The 23,970-nt window shown below is 42.5% G+C and overlaps 1 protein-coding gene across 1 annotated transcript in view; it reads left to right on the top strand.

The window, feature by feature from the left end:
* The window catches only part of LOC124290920 (TPR repeat-containing protein DDB_G0287407-like), a 186,322-nt gene that overhangs the window by 39,920 nt on the left and 122,432 nt on the right, over positions 1-23,970 (top strand). The window contains 9 exon segments of the mRNA XM_046727763.1: positions 9,289-9,351; positions 12,431-12,479; positions 15,664-15,806; positions 15,923-16,091; positions 17,138-17,233; positions 17,665-17,813; positions 20,894-20,999; positions 21,330-21,479; positions 22,821-22,939. Coding sequence (XP_046583719.1) covers positions 9,289-9,351; positions 12,431-12,479; positions 15,664-15,806; positions 15,923-16,091; positions 17,138-17,233; positions 17,665-17,813; positions 20,894-20,999; positions 21,330-21,479; positions 22,821-22,939 — 1,044 coding nt within the window.

Below are 23,970 nucleotides of genomic sequence, written 5' to 3' on the forward strand. Positions count from 1 at the left end.
CATTATTAGATTGGCCAAGATATAGCCCTGACCTAAATCCAATAGAAAAAGTTTGGGGACTTATGAAGGAAAGTGTCGATAAGAAAAATCTGACAAATATTGCTGAAATGTTAGAAGAGGTGGTCCGATATTGGGACAGCATGGACCACGACTTTCTAACTTCTTTGATCAGTAGTATGCCACGCCGCATTGAAGCCTGCATTGCTGCCTATGATGACTTGACAAAATACTAACTGTTCACCTGTCTTTGAATCTGGAGTTATGTTCTGCTAATATTCACATTTAATACGTGAGTAATGAGTGAAAAAAAATTAAAAATTACAATCTTAAAATTCTCAATAATTTCTGGTTGTACTGTAAGACAGCTTCCCAGCCGTCAACCAAAGCATGCAGCATGCCCCACTATCTACCCACGTAACCACATTTGAATTATCATTCTCCTTCTGTCGCACCTGAGTATTGATGTTTTTTCACTTTATCATTTGATCTCCCATTCTACATCATGGGAAGACCGACCAGCCCAGGAAGAGGAAAAAATGTGCTCAATGCATCAAGATATTCGACTTCGAGCGTTCCACGTTCTTCCTGTGTTGATTGTGTGGGGCAATGTAATGGGACGTCCATTGTGATAAATGCCTACATCTTACCTTTGAGGCTTTCGGGGATACTCCAGGGCTTACGCTCGGCGTCTTGCTGATCTAGACAGATATGCAGCATCGGTAGAAGGACCCCGGCCCGCCAAGAAACCAAGATTAAGCATCCCATTATCATTGCTTGTCCTCCTCACTCTCCTGCAGTCTCCTCACTCCAACGACAAGGAATTTTGAGAGATTCTTCGGATTCACATTTATCGGAAGATTTCAGGGAACTTCTCGTCTCTCTACCGTCCAGTACGAGCCCTTCGTCATTGATGACATTTCGTGTGGTGGTTGTTGAGTGTTCTGCCACCCCCTGCAGGCTACTCCCCTACAGCAAGGATTGCATCCGTCGAAGCCGTTCTTAATCCTGTCGTCATTCTTCTTCAAGCAGTGAGAGGAATCGGACTAGTTCACCATTGCAGGACCTTTCTGACATCTCTTCAGTCATTTCATCAACTGCTTCCCATTCGGCGAATATGATGCTGTTTCCAGTGCTCCAAGAGTCGTTTATCTGTTTCACCGAAATCAACACTTTCACTGACCCACAGTTCAGCGGATCACATTTGCTGGACCGCACCTCTCCAGTCCGTCATTTGCTGAACCGGCGTTCTACGAAACAGCATTCCACGATTCAATATTCACCGAAACAGCATTCCATGACTCAGCTTTCACCGAAACGGCATTCCAAGAATCAACATTCACCGGAATGGCATTCCACGAATCAGCTTTCTACGAACATTTTTCGCAAGATCGTACATGTGATTTGCTGAACTCAGTTGGCTCTCCTAGTCTTTCTTCTTTGACGAGGAAGATTCCCAACCAACTGGTTCATTACAGATTACCCTACTTGTGACAGGGATGCCTTCCAGACACTTAACCCAACGCATTCACCTTGTTGAAGTTAATAATGCCATCGACCTGCTTCGTCAGATCATCCTGTTATCCATCATGGTTCGCTGAACTTATCCAAGTGTCATAACCAATCCGTTGCGACATCGCCTTACTTTTTTTTCAGCACGGAATGGCTCATCTCGTTCATCTGAACCACATTATCGAACTGGTTTGCGAGGCCTAACCAGTTCACCACAATATCCCCGCACGAGTTTGGCAGACCGATCTGAACCTCATCACCGAACTAGTTCGTCAGGCCGACGCAGTTCACACCATCACCTAACTAGTTCGTCAGGCCGAACCGATTAGCACCGGAACCAGAACCGCATTATGTTACTTCCAACACGGCGTTTTCTTCAGAACGCACCTTGAGGTTTGGTGAATCTGTACCTACACAGATGTTCGGACAACAGCCGCCCTTAAGATACAGCAATAATGTTGGTTCATTTGACACACATGATCACTTGGTCGACCACCTACAGCTATCCGCCATAAAGTCATACTCACTCACTCGCTCATCTACAGCTATCTTGGGCAAGACACCAGATGATCTACTTACTACCTTCAACTTGAAGGATCAGAACTTGTCAACACTGGGTTTTTTACATCCTCATCGAGGATCATGAACTTGCATCAAGATACGGTCAAACATACCAGCATTTGTGATAAGCTGAATTCCTCACCACGGAGTGGCATGCTATTAGCATGACAATCTGACTTGGTTCTCTGGATTACCCTATGGCATGTGAGGCGTTAGAAGATTTTAGTCACATGACTTATCCCCCCTGGTACCCCTTTCCTGCTGGTCGAAAAGAGGTTGTAGCTATGTCAGTAGTGCACACATCTAGACTACGCCGACACTTTAGGTTCTGACGATCCCGGATCTCCAAAACTTCTAAGTGACTAGAGCTCATATTATTCCAGATTGAATCTACCATCCGATCTTCACCTTGATGAATGATTCGGTTTAGGAAGCCACCCTTTGGCACAGACATCAGCTCTACAACCACTCATTTGTGCTTTACCAGACAAGCTTGCAATCCAGGAATATTTTAAGATGCTTCACTGAGTCCTGTTACTACAGACTGAGTGAGTACGGTTTTTACGCCGTGTTTAGCAATATTCCAGCAATATCACGGCGCGGGACACCACAATCATGGCCTGGTTCGTCATCTTCATCACACTTCCTTTTACATCACCAGCAAGCTTCTGGACAGATGGGTCAAGTTTCTGTGCATGGTACCAGCAGTGATGTCTGTTCAAGTAGCGAGCATCCCTTTGCCGTTTTTTATGGGTTGTGACTCGCCCAGTTAACTGAAACCGTGTTGTCCGGATTTTTGTCACTGTTGCATTGTGGGTAACATTTGCAAATGGCGGACTACTGTTTGTTTACCGGAAAATTGTAATGTTTAGAGTGACAGAATTGTCTTGGTCCAACACAGCGGAAAACAACCCCAGCCTTTAATTGCCAGTGACGATGAACGGTTTCATTCCAGGTTAAGACTGATTATGTCGGGATTCATCAGCCAGCCGAGAGAGACAGCTTACTGAGGGTGTTAGACAGAAATGTTCCAGAACGCTTCAACTTTGGCTAGGGTTACTCGGGTTTCTACTTTAGCCCAAACCCTCAGTTCAGAGGTCACTGCAGTTATGCCTGGATGGTCCCCAGGCTCCTGTTTTACTGCCTTCGTCTCCCCAACGAACGTTCCTGGGGTCGCCAGTCGTCTTTTACCTTCGTCATTCCATCAACTTTGTGAAAGTTCTGGTAGATTAACGATCCCCATGCATCTAGTCTACTACTTTTATCACTCCATCTGGTGGACCAACACTTCATTTGGTGAACTTACGTTCCTCAGATCACCGATTGTACGACCTTCATCACCCATTTACAATGTACACGTTTCTGTAGATTGACTGATAATCTCCATGCGCCGAATCTACTATATTCAGCACTCCATCAGTACTGGTAGTCATGGTAGCCTGACTATTTAAACATTCCTACATCAGGAGATATCCCTTCATCAGTGGCAAGAGTTGCTAGGTTTCCTCAGCTCAGCTCAAGCCTTCACTTACAGATGACAACTTCAGGCACTTTTTCATCTTCGAAGCTATATTGATGATTGCATCCAGGCACAACAGGATCTGTCAGTACTTCTTCGCAAACTGCAGTTCACCACCATGCTGCTCTGGCAGTTAGGGTGGCTACTGTACATTGCTGTATCAAAACTAACATTGATCCAGAGACTTCATCGATACATTGTTCGACACCTGTCAGAGGATGATATTCGCCCTTCAAGACAGGTGCATCAAGACCCAGCAATGCGTTCCTCCAGTGCTATCTCAGTGGAAGGAGCTTCTAGGCTTTCTGACGTCAGCTCAAGCCCCAACGTACAGAGGGTAGCATCAGCTTCGGATGTTACAGCAATTTCTGCAATTTCCTTCAGGCTGTCAATCCCAAGGAATTGTTTTGTCTTCCAGAATCACTTCGTCCTGTCCTTCAATGGTGGCTAGATGAGCAGAATGTTAGCCTTCGCACCAACTCATCATTTGTTCCTCGACGCATCCCTCATGGGTTGAGGAGCTCACTTCTCGACCACCTAGTGGCTGGGCTGTGGTCATCTGGCGAACAGGTTCTTCACATAAATGAGCTGGAATTAAAGGCAGAACAGAGCTTCAATCAACCAGTTTATTGATCCAGTCGGACAACTCGACCATGGTATGGAACATAAACCATCTAGGCTCGACAGGCTTGGCGAATCTCCTATAGTGGGCGATCAGACTTTTCAATATCATCGACTCACTCAACATCGTAGCCGGAGTAATATGTGATTGTTGATACCTTTTCCTGATCCAATCGGCTGTCCCCAACAGAGTGGAAGCTGCTTCCCCATATTTTCCAGTCGATGATCTACCTTTTATCACGGCCCCAAGTAGACTTGTTCGCCACAAGGTTCAACAACCAACTTCTGGAGTTTGTATCACCAATCCCAGACTCCTGGCTTGGGACCTCGATGCGCTCCTGCTCTGCTACCATGAGTATTATAGAAGCTCTTGGCCACTAGCAAAGTTCTACTGCTTTTGGTGGCACACTTCTGGCCAGCAAGTAGTTGTTTCGTCGACGTAACAAGCCTGGCAGAGCCAAACTCAGTACCGCTTCCCGACCGGCACAACCTGCTTCTTCACCTTTACTCAGAACTATGCCACGGATCCCCTCAGACCCTTAATCTACATGTTGTAGGCTACTCTTGTCAAGACGCCACAGCTATTACTTCAATTGATCATACTTCAAACTGTTCCTTGTACGACGATTATTGAAGAAGTTTGAAGAATGATGCAAGAATTAGGGAACTACTTCTCCCAGTCTGCCTCTGCTCCGGTCATCGCTGAGTTCCTCCAGCATCTCCATGCCACTAGGAAACTCAAGGGTACTATGTTAGCTACCTAGTTGGCTGCTATCAACTCGGTTTTGGCTACTGCAACGGAGCCTTCTACGCTCCTACAACTCACTGACCAGCCTCGGCCTCCGGCCTGGGAACTGTCAGTCATCCTTCGTCATATGATTCTACAGGCTACGAACGTTTAGAAGACAGGGACTTTGAGCAAAGTGACATTCTTCTTCCTGGTAGCTTGGCTACTGCTGCTCGTATATGTGTGAACTTCCATGTACTTGATATCAATTGCATGCGGTCGAGCGGAAGAAGCACCGCAAGGTTTTCCTGGGTTTCCGTTAGGACTTCATTGTGAAAAAACAACTGCCATGGGCAACCGGACTAGATGTTTACCATTCCCCTGTTGTCCACCATCTTTGGGCCTGATGATACTGAAGACCTGAAACTCTGACCTGTTAGGGTTTTGTGCATTTTTACTTGCTGCTTGTAAGGATCGCCGATAACACAAGCATCTTTTCATCCCATTGTCCATGACATCCAGGACGGAAATGTCTCGCACCACTTTATCCTTCTGGATGAGGGGCAGCATTTTACATTCTTATGCCTTCACTGGATTACTGCCTTCGACAGCTTCCAATCTGCATGAGACACAGGCATTAGCTTCTACTATGGCTCCACACAGTAACTGCTCACTCCACGCCATCATGGAATGGTGCTTTTGGCGGTCTTCTCCTCCCACTACTTGCGAGATCTTTCGGTCAAGGACGTCCAAAGCCTGTACCAGTTTGGACCCCTCGTTTTGGCACAACAACTATCCACGGCCCAACAATGCAGATGAGGAACAGTAACACGCGGTTGCTGCTTCCCTGTATTTTCCTGAATATAAGTCTTGATGTCTGCCTTTTGTTCTTATTGCTTATGGGTTAGAACTACTTCACTTAGTCTTATGCTAAGACACGGAGATACTGCCACCCCGGGCTTGGATGAATCTTGAGCACGGTTCTGTATCACGATGTGGAAGGGTTCGACATTTCACGCTTCCTGACCTCTACTTTTTGAAGCAATTACGTCAGTGAAGTGTGTCACTCCCAAATTCCAGTGGTTTTCGTTGCGTTCCGGCTCCGAAGGTGCCAGGCTCATCCTTTGACTAAGCTTATGTAAAGGAGTGAGGGTCAATTTGATGATGACTGGAACTGAACGTTAAAACTGAGCTTTCTGAGTTGTGCTTCACTTTCACCTGCCCCTGGTCGGTGTCTGTGGGAGTCTTCTCGATGCAGGGGCTGGTATATTGTAAATCGTGGCAAGCTGAGGCCTTACTTGCCGAGTTGCGTCCTTCTGTTCTTTGGAGGTTGCGGCTGAACACCACATCGCTCGGGAGTACCCATCTCCTTGGGAGACATTGTGCTTATCGGTAGTAAGCGAAGGAGTTCAGGAGAACTCATCATCAGCATAGGAGTTGCGCTAGTTGTAACAGGCCTCCCTTGTGCATTGCTATCTATGGTTGTTACCAGTCTACACAGTTCCTGCTGTTCGCACTGTCAAGACAAAGGGCATCTGTGTCCCACCGTCCGACCATGGGATAAGTAAAAATTTTAACTATAAATTGTATACATGTATTTATATACTTATCCTATCTCACCCAACCTCCCCGCTATGCAGATTATCCAAGATTATCCTAGTGGCTCCAAAAACGAGAAATGATTCAAAGGTGGTCATGTGTGTAGATAGTGGGGCGTGCTGCATGCTTTGGTTGACAGCTGGGAAGCTTTCGTTTAAGGAGGGCAGCATGGAGTGCATGGGCGATTGGACAAGAGAGGCCTTGGAAGAAAAGTTTACATCATTCCACTCAGTGTCAAAGCAAGAGAGAGGAGCATACCCTGAGATAGGATAAGTATATTAAATATACAATTTATAGTTAAAATTTTCAATGTTGGATGATTTTGAGCCAGTTTGTCACTTCACATGAATGACAGACTATTTGAATCTTGAATCTTATTTATTTTGTTTCACATCTTTATCATGTGAAATTGTTTTCTCTTAAAATATTGTAATAGAGTGACTGAGTGAGTTTAATTTCATACCACTCTTTGCAATATTGTCAAATTCGTTTTCTCAAGGGTGATATGGATTTCAATATTGTATCCATATAGAGTGCTAACCTACTACCACGATGGGTGGCCAAATGAACTTCGACATTGCTTTTAATTTGCACCGCCAAGGTTGTTATCCACATATCAACCTCTGCACTTGCAGATAGAAGGTTGATACGCAGAAAATCAACCTGCCAGAACAATGGACATAACATACCCTAGTGGTATAAGGGAATATACCTGCCTAGCACTTAGGACTTGTTAATTTACTTATCAGTGCTGGCTTCCATATCAATCTCATTGATTAAGCCTGGATTAATTCCTGGCTTCCATTTGTTTATTGCCATTTCCCTTGTTAAATGCCACCATTGTTATCTCATCATTCATGCCTGGATTAATATTGCCTGACTCCCATTCGTCCATCCCCCTTACCAATTTAGAACTATTTATGTACTGGCTTGTTATCTTATCACTGTTGTTGTTTCACATGTACTTATATAACTATCTGTTTCCTACTGTTTCATTCCTCTGATAAAGGAGTAAGAATATACTTCGAAATGTTGTGTTCCTGAAAATATAGAAGTTAACATCCATAAAATCTCGCCTTTAAACAAGAACTTGTTATCCATTAAGTCGTAGGCTTTAGGAAAAGTGAAACTTTGATTCTTGGAATATCTCAGCAATATCTATTTCATATGCTTAGGGGATAACTGTACTGTGTTTGACGAATTGGTGACGTATACCGGTGGTTATATAGCCGCAAATTTAGTTATATCAGTGTTTGTTTGAAGTAAAGTAACAATTAAATTTATGATACCGTTTTGTTTTTTTAAACATTCCATCCATTTTATCGAGAGATGCGAGTTAATTGACATAGGACTTCTCCAAATGATAGTGCCTTGAAAAACTGTGTTACCCCAATAGTGTAGGGATACATTCAAAGGTTTTGGTGAATTGGTTTTCAAATTGCGACCATATACAGTCAGACCTCATATATCCGAACTTCAGATATATGAATACCTCGGTTTCCGAACATTCTTCACAAAAAAAATTTTTTTTCTTGTAACAAGTTACCTCGTATATCCGAATGTTCGGTTTCCATATCCAAACGGTCAATTTTGGAAACGAAACAGCAAAATATGTACAAATTTGCCTCGTATATCTGGACACCAAGGCTGTCGTCGGCAAGATGTCTGATGTTTACCGCTCCTCAACAGTGCTCACTGCATTGACCTTTGATCTATCCTATATCAAAACCCAAGGTCTGTTGTCGGTGAGGTATCAAAACACAATGTCTACCGCTTGTCAAAACATTGTGCTGGCTGCTAGTTAATTCATTGTTTATTGAATATTTATCACAGGGCGTGTAGGTTAATTAGAGAAGAAACAATTAAAGTTTGACATTGAGTGGACACTGATTCGAATCGTTGATTGATGCTGGCTCATGCGTTTCAAAGATAGTCATAGTATAAAAAAAAAGAATTTCCAAGGTGAAGCAGCTAGTGCCGACAAAGAATCTGTTGTAAAAGGCCGAGAGGAATTGAAAAGTGTGCTCCACGAATATGACCCAGAAGACATATTCAACATTGACGAAACTGGACTGTTCTATAAACTGGGATCTAATCACACATTGGCGTCACAACCTGTTAGTGGACCTAAGCGATCAAAGGAAAGGATCACACTAGCATTGTGTGCTAATTCAACTGGATCTGTAAATATCAAACCTTTTGTTATTGGCAAATCCCATAGGCCTAGATGTTTTGATAGCAATTTCAATCCTGAGATATATGCTAGATATAGAAACAACACAAAGGCGTGGATGACAGCAGAGCTGTTTCATGATTGGCTGCTGTCTTTTGATCGACAGATGAGGTCACGTGGAAGGCTGGTCATTTTGCTTGTGACAATGCGGCTAGTCACAACTGTAAAAGTATGGAACTGACCAGCGTGACTGTCCATTTCCTGCCACCCAACACAACCACACATTCAGCCAATGGATGCAGGGATCATACGGACATTTTTAGTTGTTTTGTTTTCACGTGTGGCTGATCGCCTAGGTCCTGATTCAGATATCCGAATGATTTGTTTGTCCGAACAATTCAATAAAACACCAAAGTGTTCGGGTAAACGAGGTCTGACTGTATGCTGATTATACGGTTAGAAATTTATAGCATTGACCAATCAGAACTCATGTTGAATTAGAATGCAGTATATGTGTCAGGAACAGTTACTATGTGTATATAAAATAATTCAATGTGATTTTCTCCTCTTTATTTTCAGTTTCTCTTTCTCTGAGCTTGGTAACGCTGTAGCAGAGAGATACTTGAATACATCTGAAGACAGGTAGGAAATACCCTTTAGTGATTTCAGGTCAGAATAGAGCCTCAGGACCTCATGCTTCTCACCCTGTGGGATTCTGGGTCAGAAAAGATCCCCTGTACCTCAAGCTTGTAGCTTAATGTTATTTCAGGTCAGAATAGAGCCTCAGGACCTCAAACTTGTAGGTGTAATGGGATTTCAGGTTAGAATAGAGCCTCAAGACCTTGTGTTTCTCACCCTGTGGAATTCTGTGTCAGAATAGAGCCTCAGGACCTCATGCTGTGGGATTCATGGTCAAAAGCTGGTAGCTGAATGTGGAAATCTGGGTCAGAACAGATCCCCAATACCTCAAGCTTGTAGGTCTGGTGGGATTTCAGGTCAGAATTGAGTATAAAGACCTCATACTTCTCACCCTATGGGATTCAGGTTAAGTTTTACGCCACTTTTTAGCAATATTCCAGGACCATCATGGAGGGTGACACCAGAAATGGGGTTCACACATTGTACCCATGTGTGAAATCGAACCTGTGTCTTCAGTGTGATGAGCAAACACTTTAACCACCAGGCTACCCCATTGCCCCTAGAATAAGTATGAATTACTCATAGTTGTCATATGAGCCGATATACGCTGGGATTGTGTAGTCAGCCTCTGTGGCGTGGATATTTGTCCTTGTATCCAGCAAGTATGAATCATAACATATGCTTTGTGACTATTCCACCCAACACACTGATTTTGAGGAAGCGTTTTTCATGATGTGCACATGAAAATTATCTGAGTTAAATCATTCATTATACATTACTGAAAATCAGATAAGTCAGTTAAACGTGTTTTGATATGTGGCATATGTCACATCAGGCCCCGATTTCTAGAAACAAACTTAAGTTTTTACTCAAGTCTCAAACTGAGTGTGACAGTTTGATATAGGTGAGTTTTTAACTCAAGTGCATTTTTAAAACAGAAAAGCCCAAGTAACTTCAGTAATATATCTACCAAACTCAAATTTTCTACTATGTTTGAGCTTAATATTGATTTCAGTTTATTCTAGGAAATGCATTTTCCTGCGTTTTCTCAAATTTGAGTAAAAACTTTAACTTAAGTCAATACTCAGACCTAAGTTTGTTCGAGAAATCGGGGCCTGGTCTTTGAGTCAGTGGACAGACAATTCATAATCAGCTACATAGATATCCACATGCTATCCCACGATTGATGGACCAAAGTCATTGGTGTCAAGAGTGGCAGTGCTGGATCAGTCGCTGTTGGGCAAACATCATGTTTTTGGATGAATCCAGGTTTACTTTGGACTTTTTTGACCAGTACAACAGAGTGTGGTGTGGATGGAATGAGTGTTTTGGAATCACTGTGACTGTCAGAATGCCATTATATGATATTCATGTACGTGTCACTGGGTAGTACTAATATGACAGCATCCTGGGGGCACACATGGTGCCATATGTGTGGAGGACACCATTTTGTGTTTCACAATGGCAACATAAGAGAGCACACTGTGGATGTTGTTACTAAGGATCTCCAACAGGAGAATATAACCACCTTACCATAGACAGCACACAGTGGCACTAATCAATATGTCTGGGATGTCCTTGGACTGCGCATATGTCATTGTCAACAACCACCAAACACTCTCAACAAACTTGGCACTGCCTTGAAGGAAGAATAGGATGGAATCAACCAAGTTGACATTGGATGTTTGATTAGGAGTATGCTTCATCGAATGTGGGATTGTCTTGAGAGCAGAGTCAGATTCACACAATCCTATTGAGTTTGACTCTTTATAGTGAATGACAACAGCGTGCTTTAACCAATCATCTGAAGTAATCTATGATCATCCAAGGTTCAACGACTTGCAAATCTAAGTCAGATGTCCTTATTACACTGTTGAGGTATCTATCTCAAGATAGATGCCTTTTCATTGAAGATCCACTACTTAAATTTGTATCATATAGTGGGTCAGGTGTTATTCCTGATTTGGAGATTTTGTTACTTTAAGGGGAGATTGATGAGTCTCTGAGGACAATTATTTTTGTCAGTCTTATTTATTCTGCCTTTCATATTGTTGTCAGTTACTTGACTTCATTCAAAGTTTGTGTATGAACTAGCGATGAAGAATCTGCAGTACGTAAGCCTGCACAGGCTACTGGGTAGCTGAAACTGGCTGAGGTCAGTGTACAGTGGACACTGACACAGTCTGTGATCATTGAACTATGGAATAGGTTACAACAAACCCAAAATGTTGACGATCATCCAAGTTCAGGGTGTTCTGGATTATCAGCAAGAGTACAAAATTAGTTGTTCCCAAAACATATTCTATCAAATTAACAGTTATGGGTCAAGCAATTAGAAATCATCTACATGATGGACACTCTTTACGAAGCATCAGTATTCCCAATGTTGAAACTTGGGTAATCATTGTTGATCATTTGTCATGTTTTGAATGAGTCACACTGCACTTGGTAGGTGTGCTCATGTCTGGTGACACTAAAATGAACATCAAGCTAATGTCAACCTGAGACCTCATACCAGATTTGGTTTTGGATTGGTTATTGCATGGGTGGCATCACTATGACTGAGCACACGCTACTTCATATTGTGAAGGGAGCGTAACTGGACAGTACTTTCAGGGCAGCATCCTGACACCATTTTTTTACCCTATTGCAATACATATGAGTCAGGATGACAATGCCAGTGTTCATCATCAATGCTCACCTCCAGCAGCACAACATCCCTGCCATGGCCACTTCGGCTTACCATGTTTGTGAGGGTCTGCTATTTGCGCCTTCCGTAATCGCACCAAGTTCACATTATTCTTAGCAGTCATGAACTGTACTAGTTCTATAATATTTTTGGGATAGCTTGTGTTTCAGAAAAAGAGGCTTAATGCTTTGGTTAACATTATTATGCTGAATGCAAGTTTAAAGTAACTCAGAACTTAGCATGTTCAGGGAAGTAAGAACTTTCATATTATTTACTGGAAACACTGAAACAAAAGAAATTGTGTTGGTCAGTCTTTTACAGCATGTAGTTTTCTAGTCTACAGCATGTAGTCCCTTCATGATTCAAATGTATGAAATGTATATATCTTTGCAGATTAAATAGTGTGAAATGTCTCATCAGCTACTTTGATAAGAAGCGAAAGGTAAGCTGTACTACCAAGATTGCTAGTGTTTCCAAATCAATTCCCTATGTTATGATGATTTCACATTGTGCTAAACTTTACAGAAATAGAGGCTGTTTGTAAATAGTAAAGTTAGGAATATTTTGCCCTATATCGCCCGTGCACTCCATGCTGCTCCCTTAGTTTGACAGCTGAGCTTGCTCCTGGGAAGCATGCAGCATGCTCCACTACCTGCTCATGTGACCACCTCTCTCTTGTCATACTCTTTCTTGTCACACTGTGGTGTAGATATGCTGCAAGCTGTGAGAAATTTCTTCTGATTATTCCCTACCATCCCTTTCATCATTAGGAAGACCGATACTTCTTGTTGGAAGAAGAAATTCTGTCTGCAATGTAAGAAGATATTTTCAACTGCAGACCCCCATATGTCTTGCATTGAATGTGTGGGTTTATGTTCTTGGGAAGGACAATGTGATCGGTGAAGACACCTCGTCTCTCGGACAGGTGACTTTCAGAAGAGCACAGCCCTTCCCCTTTCAAGAAGGCTAAGAAACAATGCCCTATTAAGGTGACCCATTGCTCATTTACACCAACCTCTGAGAAGGAAGATTTCTTGGAAGTTTCCTCTGACTCCTATTTATCAGAAAATCTACGTCGTCTCCTGCACCCGACTGATTCGCTGTCTCCTGTTCGTTACGTCTCATTTCGTGTGCTCGTGTTTTGACATTCATCGAATCCTGAGAAGACACCCCGATTAGCAAGACCTAAGGACCAGAATGTTGTCTCATCGTCCGTTGAATTCTCTGATTGATTCATCAAATCCAGGTGTGGAGGATGCTTTGGCAGTTCCTGGCCAGTTGCATTCGGCGGGTCCCTTAATTTTGACCCGTTTTCCAAATCAGACGGAGCTGTAAACTGATTTGCCATCTCTTAGCACTCCATGAAGATCTCTCCCGGAGGACATCAACGATTTGCCCAATCATCCCAGTTTGCCCAATCATCCCAGTTTTCTGAATCTTCAGCCATCATCTAGTGGTGTGCCGAATAGTTCCGTTTTCGAGGGATTGCTCCCATTTGTCCGATTGCATGGGTTCTTTGCATCGTTTTCATTTGATGGATCATCCCCGTTCTACGAATCATCCTGCTTCACCGAATCATGCTACTTCTACGTGTCACCATGGTTCGACTTTGCCTTTATCAACTGACCTTAGACTTTCCAGTTCTGCGGCCTTTACGGACTCAGCGCGCCTCCCTGTACTCTATCTCTATCAGCTAGACCCCAGATCATTCTGAAATCCTGGGAACCTTCTCAGGATACCTCAGCTGCATCCATACCCAATTTGTACATGATGATTTGTGCAACCTCAGTCACTTGGTCTCAGATGCAACTGCCTACCCGTTCTGCACCTCTACCTCCCAGTTTGGCAGATGGTTGCCCACACATTTTGTCGTACCTTGAGGCACCTCTCCCGGTTCGTCACACTGGATCACCTGCACCTACTATTTCTCCTACTTTATCTGGAATCAGGACTTGGCTTCGATCACCTTTCCTGCCCAGGGCCTGCATTACTCAGATGGTGATTTCATTGAATGATGCGTTCAAGAGTCTGAAGCATGTTAAGGATGGGTTCAGGTCGACGAAATTCTCCTAATCATTCATGTATACTCATGGTTTCTCCAACCTCACTGTCGCACCTCCAGTTGATGAGGATATCGTCACCATGTTCCCTAAACGGAACCACTCACCTTTCTAATCGAGGATTGTGAGTAAGCTCACTTAGCCATGGCCATTTGTTGCACTCTACCGTCCGTTAACTGTATCCTCTTAGCTGTTGATGCAGTTGCTGCTGTGGTAGCTTACATATGAGGCGCCATGCCGCTAGTTCTGGATCAGTTCCAGACAATTTTAGACCAGTTGTCACACTTTTTCAGTTACATGCTTGCTGTCAGGCATAGAGGCCCTCTTAACCAAACTTCTTGGGATGACCGGTATATAGTAAAATTGTTCTGTCAGCCATAGTCGTCTGAATACCTCTTCAACAGCCAAAGAAGTGATGTCTCAAAATAGTGGACAGCGAAACCCAATTTCAGGTTTCTGTTGAACTTTTGAAGCTACAGAAGACTCATCTACAAGAAACCCTTAAACAGCAATGCACAGCACAATTCACTCCTTCTAATCCAGAGAGGGAGATTTTTTTTCATGGCAACTTCTGGCCACAGCAGAGGGAGGAAACAGGGACATGGTGGTTCCTCCAAGCGCCCTTCCAAATCTGGTTCCGGGGCTGGCTCATGAAGGCAGTGACTGCCTGAACTCTTCACACGACTGGGAACTTCCACCTCCGGTCGTCCTGATCTTGGATACCCCAGTGGGCGGAAGACTGGTAATCTTTGCCCCTGACTGGACCATCCTCGACGACACATTTGTCCTGTCAACACTGTTACAGGGTTACAAGATACCAGTCATAGGATCCCCGCCCCCGACCTTCACACTGATGCACCCATCGTATCCTGTAAATCAACTTCCAACTACAAACCACCATAGTTGCTTGAGAGGCGTGCAGTAGAACCTGTCGGTTCATTGCCCATCACTCCCAGCTTCTACTCCCCGTTATTTCTTGTCCCAAGAAAGCCTCTGTCTTAATTTCAACATGAAGCTGTCCAACACCTAGTATCTGCTACCACTGCCTCACTTAAGGATGGTCGCAACAAGACTTTTGTGAACCTTCCTGAAGTAGGGAGATTATCTTATCAGCCTCGATCTTCAGGATGCCTACCTTCATGTCCACATCGGAAATATTTCTGCTTCATTTTCGAAGAAATTCACTACCAATGGAAAGTCCTTCCATTTGGAATTTCTATGGCCCCATGGCATTTTACCCAAATAGCGAAGCCCATCACTCGATTCCTCCATTGCCGAGGGATCACGTTCGAGTCCTACATCAACAATTGCATCCAGGCTCAGCAGGATCCGTCTGTCCTACATCATCTTCAGTTCACCACCAAGCTGCTTCCCAGGAGATAGCTCAGCTGTCCAACTAAGGGAGCAGCATGGAGTGCACGAGCCTAGGAATTAGTTTCCACTCAGCAGGTCGAATTGAAGAGTACAAGATGTGAGATAATATAAGTATATAAATATACAATTAAAATTATAGTTAACATTTCCAATTTTTAGTGGACCATACAGTTATTATCAATATATCTACAGGCATTTGACATTTATCCAAGACCTGCTGAATCATTGTTGAGGAGGCCCGCTATGGAGTTGTCATGGTTACAGAAGGCGATAGATGACAAAGATGGCCTGACTACAACACTGACTGATATACTTATGTCTTACTTCCTGATCAGGTATGTTCTGAAATAAAGAATCATGAAATAAATATGTCATATCTCATGCATGTGATCAATGTATACACATTTGCATTACTATTCATTACACTGTAAATCTTCTGCTTCTGTTTCAGGAAGAATGAATATGAGCTTCTTGAGTTGTGGAAGTCAACTGGTCACACGTTTACAGACATTGCCGACATGTATGTCAAGTCATTTGACAAGGCACTCGTGGCCGTTTACTGCCAAGAAAAAGACAATGTCTTTGAACCCAGTGATCAGTCAACACCACCTGGGGAAAGAGTAAGTCACATCGATAGTGGTGCCTGAATCACAAATACTTGCTACTGTTTTATGAGTTACCAGTGAATGTTGATTAATGGTAACATATGGCTGTTGCTTTATGTCAGTGCTTGACTATTGTTTTCTGTCTGCTTGACTGTTCATGTGTGTCAGTGCTTGACTGTTCATGTGTGTCAGTGCTTGACTGTTAATGTGTGTCAGTGCTTGACTGTTCATTTGTGTCAGTGCCAAACTGGTTTGTTTGTGCCAGTGCTAAACTGTTTTTTGGTGTCGGTGCTTGACTGTTCATGTGTGTCGGTGCTTGACTGTTCATGTGACCCATGAAGATCCAGGTTAGATTTGATCTTCAGTAACCCATGTTTGTCGTAACAGGCGACTAACGGGATCGGATGGTCATGCTCATGCTGTTGATCACTGGATTTTCTGGACCATGCTGGATTATTTATAGACCACCAGCATATAGCTGTAATATTGCTGAGTGCAATGTAAAAATAAAATCACTCACTGACTGTTCATGTGTGTCAGTGCTTGACTTTTGTTTGTGTCAGTGCTTGACTGTTGTTTATGTCAGTGCTTGACTGTTGTTTGGTGTCAGTGCTTGACTGTTGTTTGGTGTCAGTGCTTGACTGTTGTTTGGTGTCAGTGCTTGACTGTTGTTTGGTGTCAGTGCCTGACTGTTCATGTGCTTCAGTGCTTGACTGTTGTTTGGTGTCAGTGCTTGACTGTTGTTTGTGTCAGTGCTTGACTGTTGTTTGGGGTCAGTGCTTAATTGTTGTTTGGTGTCAGTGCTTGACTGTTGTTTGGTGTCAGTGGTTGACTGTTGTTTGTGTCAGTGGTTGACTGTTGTTTGTGTCAGTGGTTGACTGTTGTTTGGTGTCAGTGGTTGACTGTTTATGTGTGCCATGTTGGACTGTTGCAGGGTGTGATGCTGGACTGGTTATGGGTGTTATTGTTTGATTTTGCCGGTTGTGCATGTACCAGTACTGTTGAAATTAAAACCTGCATTTGTTATTTGATGTTATATTGGATTGATTCCATTGTTTCAGCTGCTATATCTTTTGGAAAATTTGAGGTTCTTCATGGACATGGCTGGTTGCACTGAAGGAAGTATCAGGATCCTGAGCCGCATTACAGATTTATTGGTAAGACTTGAAAATGTAAAAAACCTTTCCCAAATGATTGTATTTATGCCGTAGGTCGCACTGGGTGAGGGGCTAGGCAGGGGATCTGGATTGGGTGGGATGCTGGGATAGGAGAACTAGAAAAGGAAATGAGTTGGGTTACTGGGGCTGGGGACTTGTTGAGGAAAAACTATTGGAAACCTTGAGGGGAACTAGGTAGGGACTAAGATAAAGAATTTTGTGATAGGGATATATCAAAGGATATTATTCCAGGACAAGTTAAGCATCCATATGGGGGACCTGTAGAGGGGAGATGATAAGAAGACTGGATTGTTGAAAAGTAAGGAAAAACCCCAGCAGCCTTTTTGATTTTGGGGGAAGGGATGTTTGAGTGGGTAACTAGATGAGGTGCTGTGTAAGATGATGTCTGATGTCTGGACTGTGTGCTGCAGGAGAACCTGGAGGGGAAGTGGAAGGAGGAACCCGAGCGCCTGCAGCTTCTAGCAGAGCACCAGTACTACCTGGCCTGTTGTGACTGTGATAACGGCAACTACCACAGGGCAGAGGAATTGCACAAGAAGGTGATGAAGTACTGGAGGACGTAAGTAAAACAACCCCTATTGACATTGTTCAGGGACTTTGGTTGCGACTACAAGTCACACCTGTATCAATTGATTATGGGTCCAAGTTACTGATTTTGTTTCTTGATCTGTTAGCACCAAATTTTCTTGTTCTCATCAAAGCATCAGTGATGCTAGGGATGTAAATGACTTGATTGTCTTGTCATATAGCTAGAATATTGATGGATAAGGTGTTAAACAATAAACAAACTATATGACAGACTTACAGTTCATTCTATTTCTTATCGCTCTGGTGTAAAGATGTACTGAAACGACAATATATTTTGACAGATTTTTAGATAACCATATCGACAGATTTTGTCTAGAGGTTGACAGATGGCCAAATGAACAGATCAACACATTGACATACATCATCTCTGATTCATGCTACAGACTGGCAGATCAATCTTTATCTTTTTGTCCTCCTGCTTGGACATAAATATGATCATCTGTCATCTTTAGTGAGAAAGTAATATGAAGCTTTGACATTTTAGGGCCTGATGGTATAGAAAATCACTTTCTCTGTGTCCAGTACATGCTTTGTGTATCTATGTCAACATCTCTGAAGTCATCTTACGTTCAATCAAGTGCCTCTTCATCCCAGAAACTTATCTTTATCAGAAACTGCAACATCAGAAATATAAAGTACTACTACTCATATGATCTCTTTTTGGCAGGATTACCACCTCCAGCAGCCTCCAACCCACTTTACTGTGGCACTACACAGCCATTGCTCATTACCATCCATAATGGAGAGCTGCTGTATGAGAACAGGGGACAGTCTTTGCTTTACTTTACCTTTGGGACGTCTCAGTCACAAATGTATAAGGTCTTCACCACTTAAGCCCTCTTGTGTTGGCACAGAAACTGACTACTACAGTCCCACTGCAAAGATTAGAAATAGATACGCATACTTTAGTACCACTTTTGTTGTTTGTTATTTTATTGTTTATGTCTCCTTTCCCAAATTGGCCCCATGGGTTCCCAGATGAGTTCACGAGGGAGGGTATACATGCTACATCATAGAAGTTACCTATTTAAGGTATGCACATTATCAAATGGTGTCCCTGTCTTCTACCTGCTCGTCTTTCTTTTAACAAGTGATGTTTCACTAGTTTGGTGGAGATCTGTTTGGATAGTGATGGTTGTTTTTTTCTTCTACTTACCTCACCAATATACCAGCATATATACTGAATGTACTGTGGTTGACTGACAAGGCGTTACAATGAGAGGCCAAGGTGATCTGCCTTATGTCTGTTTTGATTGTATGTGTAAGGTCTGTCATGTTCGCTCTTGTGAGCGACATCATGTGCAAAATTGCAGACTGGTTGGAGAGGTGAACAGTGTGTTGACATATGTGTTGTTCAAGGTCGACAGTTTGATGGTTGCAGGGTTATGGTATGGGGAGGCATCTCATCTTAGGGTCGGACACATTGTCAGTGGCAGTCTCACAGGTCTGCGGTACAGGGACAAGATCATTGGGCCTCATGTGCACCTGTTCATATAAGGATAGAGACATAACTTCATTATGCTTCAGCAAGATACTGCCTGTCCACATGTCCCTTTTGTTTGGTAAGCCTGCATTAATACCAATGGTAGACACACATGATACTGAATTTGTGAACTGACATCACATCTCTTGTGTTTTGACACCACCACATCTCTTCAAGGCCATGACACGATGCCTAGTGTTAAATCATACAGAATTTGGTTTTATTTTGTCAACAGTTAAAAGTGATTAAGGAAATCACCAAAAATTACATTATTATCTTTTTGCATTATAAATAGCATTACATCAAACCGTGCACAGTTACTTTATTCCAGTAGTATATTTAGAAGAGCCAGTTTATGTTCTACATCTGTTTGAGACACTTAACTGCCAAGTTGGGGAGCTAACTTCAACACAGAAGTGACATCAGGACTAATGTCCAGAAAAGAAAGGTCTTTTCCCATCAACCATCTAGAATTTGAAGTAGTAATCTCACTTGGCTCAACAGCTCTGAAACATGTTCCTGATGATCTGCACAGTCAATGCATTTGTAGCTTTTACATCAACCTATAAGGTAAAACAAGCCATTGCCAATAAAATAGAAGTTATTGCAAAACAAGCCATTGCCACCAGAATGGATGTTACATACAGAAGCATTTCAACTGGCAGTTCAGGAGCAAGGATGTCCTGTTTGCAATGAGATTCAACAAACAGACAGCAAACTCCAATTCTCAACCTTATGGCATAGACAAGTGCACCCTCCACCAGTGGTCTTCCAAGTGTCTGACCAAACATTGAGCAAACAAAGAACCTGAAACCTGACTTTGGTAGTGCCTTACTGGCCATCAAGAACATGGTTTCCAAGTCTGATGGCAACAGCAGCAAAAACCTAGGTCTAAAGGTAGCAAACTGTTCAAATCTTCTTCTTCATCCTCACTCACACAAGGCCAGGGCTCTTTGAAAATCACATATGGAACACATCAAGAACTGTCTTTTCAGAAGAGGATATTCATGTAGAGCAGCCAAGGCTGCCTCTTAAGCACTCAGAAGGAGGTATACTATTTCCTGAACTTCTAGAGGGGAAATGCTTCAGAAGATCTACTAGAAGTCTCTATGATGATAAATGGAAGAATTTTGACCAGTGTTCAAGATTGAAGAGGCTCACAGCAACAAAGGCTACACATCCTCACAGGATAACTATAGAATAATATTTTCACTCACTAATATCTGAGCAGTATTAAACATAAAAGGTAGATTGTAACATATCATATTGTATACCCTGTATAAACCAAAAGGACTTTCCAATTCATGTATTTGTAAAAATACAGAATTATGAAAAGAACCAAGAGTTCATTTGAAGAAAATGTCACTTTATGCTTTTTCCAGCTTTGGACTCTTGGTGCTTGAATAAAGTACCACTGTACCAAACTTGTGAATAAAACATGATGGGACATCCCAATTGCTAGCATTTGTAAATGCAGGAGGATTGGTGTGTTTAGCATGATAATGAGATTCTCTATACTTGAAGAAGAATACCATAAAGGAAGTTATTTGAACAATTCTGTCTTTCAGGGGTGTACAGAGTGGTGAGATCGATAAAAAGAAAGGCGAGGAGAGAATGGGATGGTGTTATAATGGACTTGGTCTTGTGTACTATAACCAGAAACAGTATGTTGAGGTAATGGAGTGTTGTTGGTTCTGTGTTTCTTGACAAATAAAAATATCACAGTTTAATTCTTTTGATTTTATTGTTTTCTTCAAGTACTGATTTAATTGAATTGAGCAACCTATAAATCATGAAATCAGGGATCTGGACACATGTCACTGTGAGCTTGTACTCAGACTCAGTCATCCTGCCTGGAGATGATTCTGTTATATTCAGGTTTCCTGTGTGTCAAATGTGATGCCAGCTTCTTCTGTTATATTGAATGTGCCTGTGAGAATATATACCAGTGCCAACCTCAGTATGGTCACTGCAGTGTTTCTCTATGTGTCAGTTGTTTTACAGGGAGAAATGATGTTCAGAGACTCTATTGCCATTCATGAGAAACACAAGAATATTCGTTGGGCTGCTGATGCCTGGACAAATATTGGTCTTATCAGCCTTGGTATGAAGAAACCAAAAGAGGCAATAAAGCATTTAGAGAAGTCTTTAAAGGTAATTATATTAAACAGTAATTATTTCATATTTTCAATAGATATTAACCCTATGAAAACTAAAAACTACCATGTAACAATGATACATATTAATTTCAACATCTTGGACTTAAGTTCCTTAAGAGTTTGCTTTGAACAGACAGCCTTGTGGTCTGTAGTCAGAGCATCTACCACAGAGTATAGTGAGTGAGTGAGTTTAGTTTTATGCCACGCTCAGCAATATCCAGAGAGTATAGGTTTGTGGTTTAATCTGCCTGTCTTGCCTCAGCATACAGGGAATACCGTGGCATAGTATACCTGTGCTGGTGATGTGTCTTGTTGAGTATAGCTTTACAGACGGGTATGTAAGTTAGCATACATTTTGCAGGTATATACAGCGTTTTCACCTTATGAAAAATCAATCATTGAATTTGTCCAAAGCACAATAAGTGTCCTGCCATGGAAAACCCACCCGATTGATTGCATTTCTCTCCTATGAGAATTCCAGGAAATAGTATACCTCCAGCACCAGAGACATGTCACCCTATAGAATTTCAGGAAATAGTATACCTCAAGGACTAGAGGCATGTCACCTTCTAGAATTCCAGGAAATAGTATACTCCAGCCCAAGAATCATGTCTCCCTCTAGAATTCCAGGAAATAGTATACCTCAAGCACCAGGGGCATGTCACCTTCTAGAATTACTGGAAATAGTATACCAGCACCAGAAGCATGTCACCCAATAGAATCCCAGGAAATAGTATACCTCCAGCAGCAAGAGCATGTCTCCCTCTAGAACTCCAGCATGAGAATATGTCCTCACCATCCCACATTTGCCATGCCCTATGGTAATGTTGAGGTAGTATATGCCCCAAGCACTGGAAGCTTTTCTCCCCTGTAGGAATTCAGGTAAGGATTATCGGTACCATCCCATGTTTGTGACTGTTTGTCATTGTACCCTGATGGTGTCTGATGTTCATAATATCAACCACTGGACATGTTTGTCTAGCCCTGATTGTGAACTTGGTGTCCTGGCTGGATTACTGCTAGAAGCAGAGTGAAACAACAAGCTGAATTCACCTCAGTGTTCAACATTTCCTGGAGGTTGTTTGTTGTTCTACACCAAAACCAACATTATTTAACCCTACTGATAGCAGACTGTAAATAATCAAATATGGACCGGACAACAATTGATGGATATGAATAATGACTAACACCATCAGGAAACAATGACATAGAATCAACCACCATGTCACCAAGCCTGACCTAATCTTCCATTATGTACCTAGTTATGACCAACATGGTGACCCTGTATCCCCTCATGACGTACCTGGAGTAACAATAATAACTGTTTTATTTTCAGCTGTATGAAGAGCACTTTTTTGACACCATACCTCATAGCATTGGGAACGTGTACACCAACCTGGCCCTGGCATACAGACGGGATAACAAGTTGGATAAGGCAGAGGAATTCTACCAAAAGTAAGTCATTGATTGTCTTTTAGATGCTGGAAGGTCAGGAAGATGTGAAACTCTTTGTGCAAGGCAACTTTTATATTTGTTGTAAGAAATCTTTTCCCCTTCATCAGGTGAATAACATTTCAAAGTGTAATGAAATTTCAAGAACCAAAAGTAAGTTTAAATGTCAACAATATCAATAATTTTACCTTATCCTGACTCATACTACATGTAATTGCTTTTCTAGTAGAAATGGAAGTGTCTAAAGTCCCATGCGCGAAGCGATCCACCTTCACAAAGCCCTCACCAGTCCCCTTTGTGGGTCAGAAAAAGATGTCATCTGCCAGAAAATCACTGCTATGTCACAGATTGATTACGCAATGCCATTTAGAAAGTGGTCAAATGTAACATATACTATATTTGGGATTAAGCTTTCCTAGTAAAGTACACAGTCTCGTACTTTTGTTGGGTTGAGTCCCATCTGGGACACACACCCACGCACACACGCGGCCGCTGCCGACGCACGCACACACACACACACACACACCATGTCTCAGCGTGCATCTACAGCTCCAAACCCTCGCAGCACCTTCCTACTACAGGAGGAAGAGGTTTATGAACCTTCTGCAGCTGAGGTGAGTTCACAGAATCAAGGACCAATGTCAGTCTATGATGATCAAGGGCTACTTACATGGATGAAGGACACACAACTCAACAGTAGCCATTTACAGTAATCTACTAGGCACAACTAATTCTGATACTGTATTGAAGTTAATGTTTCAATGATATCACCCCACAGACAGTCTAAACCTAATAATACAGGTAAGGCACAATCCAGGAGCCACAAACATATTAGCAGACACTCTGTCCAGGCTGTGCAAGCCATCACCGACGGAATAGAAACTTCATTCAGAAGCATTCCAGCTGTTGATAAAACAACAAGGTTGCCCATCAGTAGACCTGTTCAACAATCGGAAAAGCACCTCTGTCTCTCCAGTACTAGACATGTTATCATTGACAAACTAAGTTCCGGCAATATCCTGGGAAGTCACCAG

This window comes from Haliotis rubra, unplaced genomic scaffold (assembly GCF_003918875.1).
Source record: "Haliotis rubra isolate DU_JTF1 unplaced genomic scaffold, ASM391887v1 Scf1128, whole genome shotgun sequence".
Lineage (NCBI taxonomy): Eukaryota > Metazoa > Mollusca > Gastropoda > Lepetellida > Haliotidae > Haliotis > Haliotis rubra.